The sequence below is a fragment of the Protopterus annectens genome, chromosome 4.part0, assembly GCF_019279795.1.
Source record: "Protopterus annectens isolate FY-2018-M chromosome 4.part0, PAN1.0, whole genome shotgun sequence".
In the NCBI taxonomy this organism is placed as follows: domain Eukaryota; kingdom Metazoa; phylum Chordata; order Ceratodontiformes; family Protopteridae; genus Protopterus; species Protopterus annectens.
Genome location: NC_056733.1, coordinates 54,820,935 through 54,826,269, shown reverse-complemented (window position 1 = coordinate 54,826,269; position 5,335 = coordinate 54,820,935). Strand labels below are relative to the sequence as shown.

Here is a 5,335-nt window from a genome sequence, read left to right as displayed (position 1 = left end):
TGATTACTTGGTATTGTTCGTGCTGGTAAAATAAATATAGCATATAAATAATTAATCAGGCATTATAGCAAAATATGAACTAGCATCAATATCCTATCCCATCCTGTCTATAGATGAAAAATACCATTATTTTTTGTTATACAGGTCATACTTTATAACACTGATACTGATTTAGCTAAAAGTCTGAATTAAACAGCTAAGTATTTCACACTTCTCTGTAGCTGCATCTGACTTGCATTCTGTACTGTACATACTTACCCACCTTCAGAATCTCTGGCGTCCCCTGCCATTACAGATACCTTAAAATATTAGGAGACATTATTTTTACACTTCCAATACACCATACACGGTATCCCTTGAACCACACTGTACATCCCTTACTACAGTGGGCTTTAGTGAACTACATGCACTATGCATATTCATACCTCTACAATTTCATTGTTATTTTTAGTTATTTTTAAGCCAAATATTAATAAAACTAGCGTGTCACTAGATCGCAGACGACAGCGGTTTACTTTTCATCACGACCACATGCCTTTTGGATCAGGGGAAGGTAGACTGGAAAAGAAAGAATGAAGTTGTTCTACAATCACAATAACTTGATATCACTAACTAAAACAAGTGAAATCAGACATGGCCATAACTACTTCAATTTGAAAATACTGATGATTTTAACAAAACAATAATAAATACACTAGTTTGTCATCTGGCAGACAAATCACCGTTTAAATACAATAGAAATGACACGAATCCAGGGCAGCTGCACTGCAACGAGCAAAGGAAATGTCTGGAGTTTGGAGTTTCAGCCTGATGATCCACATTTTCAACAGCCGCTCCATTTTACTGTAAAACCTTTTATATTCAGCTAGGTACAGACCTGCGGACTAGCCCCCAAAAAATAGAAAAAAATGTTGCTATGCGTGGGGTCTCACAGTGTGTGTGTGTGTGTGTGTGCGTGTGTGTGTGTGTGTGTGTGTGTATGAGAGAGAGAGACAGAATAAGGTCAAAGGCAGAATGCACTTAATAAATGCAGTGTCATTGCCTCCTCAGTTCATATCCTGGATTGCTTTACTGTTGTTAGAAACTATATAATTATTTCCCAGCTTGAGATTCAATCCAAGGCCTGTTCTCTTTGCGGCTGGATGCTGTAAGGTACAATGCTTCCTGCCTTTGCAGCACATTTTATTTTTCTGTTTCAGTACATAAACGGATTACCTTTCCTAATTATAGAAATATTTGCAAATTCAAAATCAAAATGTTGAAAAACATCCTCCATTTTTGAAATTTGTACATATTTCAAAGTCCATTAATGATTTGCATCCAAACTATAAAAATAGAATTACTGAATTGCTGATTTACTGCAAAGAGCATTACATGTTTTGTTAAACTACAGAATGATACTCGATTTGTAATGAATATATGGTGAGTGTGTCGAGGGGAGGGCTTGCCTTTTTGTTAACTTTAATACGCAATAACTGATTCATTCACCAGGAGATACACAATAGCCCATCCTCCCTTCTCATTCTGTCCAGATTGCAAGTCAAACAAGTGAAGATTTAAGGTGGATTGTGTTTATGTAATTGGAGTGTAAATTGGACTATATTAATTGATAACCCAAAGTGTAAGAGTTTCATGTCGTGAGTTCCACGTCCCACTTTCCCAGAACTCGACTACATATTCCATTTTCTCTTTTGTCAGTTTTCTCCTGATCTCACTCCCAGAAACTGTTTAACTTTTGATATGTACTTAGGCACAAACACTATTTTGGCTAGACCACTCACTCTCTGAAGAAAGATGAAAAATCATGTTTAAAAATTAAGCATTTTTAGAGCAAGCATTTCTCATGCACATGAGTTCTCGAAACAGATCAGCTTTAATGTGTAGGAAACTGGAAAATTACTGGAACAATATGTATTTTCCTAACTCGAAAGCTTAAATGAAATCCGAGTAAAGGGTTTTTAATACCCCAGTTAGTGACACACTGGTTGTCTTCGTTTCTCAAGCCTGCTATGAAAACTTGAAAACCTAGAGCAGTATATCGATTCCCTACTCTCGCACTCTCCTTCTTTCTCTCTTAAATAGAGCAAGATAATAAAGTTTACAGTGTAAATATTTCTGTAAAATGATGCCACCTGGCACCAAACAGCAAACATTCACCTTTGGAACCACACAAATATTCTCTGCCCCTCAGTGAGTGGTACAGCAGGGCAACACGTGTGAGGTAATCTGCGGAGCTACAAATATGACTCTCTGTTTTATTTGTTTGTTACAAAACAAACAACTACCTGCGTCTCCACATCCGTTATATAATAGCTTCGGAGGAATACACTTACAAAAGTGCAGGTCTACCAGGCATCCATAATATCAACGAAATACTAGCACTGCCTGTGCCTGCATAACCTGTGCCCCTTTTACCTTTGCGTCCACCTGTAACTATGGACTGCTGGGTGCAGTTTATGGAACATTTTAGTTGGAGATGTAGGTTGGGAAACAGTTACATGTGTGTGTGTGTGTGTGTGTGTGTGTGTGGTTGGTTGGTTAAGCATACATAATACACGGCACATATGCGGATTTATTTTGGAGGGAGACACATTTTGTCCGGTGCATTGGTATGAAGTGTCCCAAACTGAAGAGAATAAATTATATAAGTGGGTCAATTTCAGACAGCAAAGAAATTGGCGCATAGCAGAGCGGCCCTAGGTCAACTGGTGCCCTAGGCAAAAGGGCTCCATGGAGCCCCCCACCACACTACCTGGTGCCCCCATCCTGGTCTATCTACATCAAATAAATACTGGAAAAGCGCCCCTGCAAGACCGGCGCCCTAGGCGGCCGCCTAGTTGGCCTATGCCTAAGGCCAACTAGGCGGCCAGTTTGGGCTAGCGGGCGAGATGGAACTCATCTCATCCCTCCCAGAGCAGGGGAACTAGACCATCGAAACCTACGGGCAAATCGGATGGAACGCAAAAGCACCTAGGACATAAATGTTTGGACGTTGTAGGAAGCTGGAATACCCGGCGAAGGCCTACACAAAAACTTCAAGTAAGAGTTGAAGTACAGAGTATAACTGTCAGCTGTCCTTGACTTTGGCTCAAAATTCACCTCTGCCCATCTTAAGCACTCCTAAAACCGGCGATTTTGTAAGAAAATGTAGTGGATTACTTCTCATAAATAATGACAATGACTTCTTTTACTTTAGAAAATGAATTCACGTTATTTTAGTATATCAACGTCTCAATTTAATAGTACTAATATTTTATTGTCCCTGGTTCTGAAAGTAAGCAGTTGAGAATTATGCTACAGAGCCAAGTGCTCGGGGGCAGCACCGCTAAACGAAGCGCCGCTGTGCAACCCCCCTTAATTGCACCATTCGAATACCAGTTAAAGAACAAAAGGTAGTTCTGCTGGTTAGGGTGAGAGGGCTGGGGTAGATTGAGGTTCGCGGGTGGCATTACTAAATGCGCGTGTGTGTGTGTGTATATGCACACAGTATACACATCACATACGTACAGAAAAGAAACGTAGTTATAGTTTCTAATATGTAGGAAGTATGGTACAGCTGTGTGCAAAATTTTAAGAACGATAATACAGTTACTTCACTGAAATCAACGAACCACTGTTTTAAGTTATCTGCAAGAGACCTTTTACCGCTGAAAAAAGCCGGTAGTTATTCTTCCAATTCATCAATACAAATTATTCACATAAAATAACCATTTGTCTTCTGCAGTTGTACACAAAAACGAACATCCCGACTGGCAAATACATTCTTTACTCCCACAGAAATGCATGAACTTACAACAAATCAAGTAAATAAGAAATTAGACAATCGATTGGCATTACTAAAACAAATGCACACCTGTATGTCAAATGTATCCATTTTACACATAGACATAGCTAGAGATGTTGATGGGACAGTATAGATTAAATTTTGATTTTTATCCTGCTTGCAAGAGTAGGTGGTACTGGATCCCCTTCAGATTCATTCAGATGGCCACAAGCCAATTAAATCGGGATTCCACCCTGTTCTGACGACAGCACTGATTGAGCAGCTCACTAAGCCCTATATAAACACCTCCTTAGCAAAGAGGTTGAGCAGTAACTCCGTCCATGCTTTGCGGTAACACGTTGAGAAGAAACTGCTTTTGATTCAGCACTGAGTGTGTGGACAGCTCCCGACGAGCTATCAGTAGCTCCTCCTCTATTTCTGAAGGGCAGGTCCCAGGTGTTGAAGAAAACTGCTCTAGCTAGTTCAGGCAGCAGTAAATGCAGCTGTCGACGCTGTGAACAGCTCCCGGGTGCTGACTCGACTGCTTCCGTACAAGTGCAGTGATTTCTTGGACACTTCGTGTGCTAAAAGCAGATTTTTTTTTTGTATAAATTACACACGTGTCGTGCGGACAGTTTCCTGGGGTAGAAAGCAACTTCATTTATATATAGCCTCAGGACCGTTCTACTTTGATTAAGCCATGGCCACGGAAATGTGCTGGAGGTGTTTGTTTTTTGTATTTTTCCTTCTGGGTGGGTCTGCTCAAGACATTGGCCAGACGAGATTTATCTGCACCTCCATCCCAGCAGACATGGACATGTGTTCAGCTGCTGCTCAGAGCGGCAGTGGCTCAGCAGAGGAGCTGAAGAATTCGGTGCTGCAGCTGCGGGAGACCGTGCTGCAGCAAAAGGAGACCATCATGAACCAAAAAGAAACCATCCGGGAGCTGACAGCTAAGATCAGCCGGTGCGAGAGTCAAAGCATGGCAGAGCCATTCAACGGTGAAGGTAAAGTTGGACAGCCAGGATCTCGCAAAAAAGAGACAGCAGGTGCTTCCAAAAACACAATGGGCGACCTGTCCCGAGCTCCTCCCGCAGACACGTTGAACCAGCTTGGACAAACTTTACAGACACTTAAAACGCGATTAGAAAACCTAGAGGTAAACGCACATTTTACCTAGACTGTATGTACATTTGATACACAGACTATTTTGCTATAGCCTATTTGTTTGATTTGTTGCTCTGTTAGCCTTTTGATTTGTGTAGTAATTGCACTGCTGGGATTTAGGGGGCAATGATATTTGTATCAAAGGTGTTAAACTTTGTTACTGTAAAAGCATTCTTTTTAAACAAATTTGTTCTCGGCAAACTATGTATTCTTCACTCCTCTCTGATTTTTGCAGCAGTTCAGTAGAAGTAATTCCTCAAGTCAGATCAGCAATTTGAAGGATATACTTCAGAATAAAATCGATGACTTGGAGAAACAAGTTTTATCGCGGGTGAATAACATAGAAGAGAACAAACCAAATCTGAAAAACGAGACCGAGCAAAGAGGCAAGATAGAAAGCACCCT

At 40.8% G+C, this 5,335-nt stretch overlaps 1 protein-coding gene across 2 annotated transcripts in view; it reads left to right on the top strand.

The window, feature by feature from the left end:
* The first annotated feature begins 4,088 nt into the window (after positions 1 to 4,088).
* Positions 4,089 to 5,335, top strand: part of NPTX1 (neuronal pentraxin 1) — a 15,279-nt gene continuing 14,032 nt past the window's right edge. The window contains exons 1-2 of one of the 2 annotated variants that reach the window (XM_044068085.1): positions 4,089 to 4,922; positions 5,169 to 5,335. The exon at positions 5,169 to 5,335 is cut by the window's right edge and continues 38 nt beyond it. In XM_044068085.1, coding sequence (XP_043924020.1) covers positions 4,464 to 4,922; positions 5,169 to 5,335 — 626 coding nt within the window. In that variant the 5' untranslated portion in view covers positions 4,089 to 4,463. Of the gene's footprint in view, positions 4,923 to 5,165 lie in introns of both variants that reach the window. The other variant, XM_044068084.1, reaches the window with a different exon arrangement.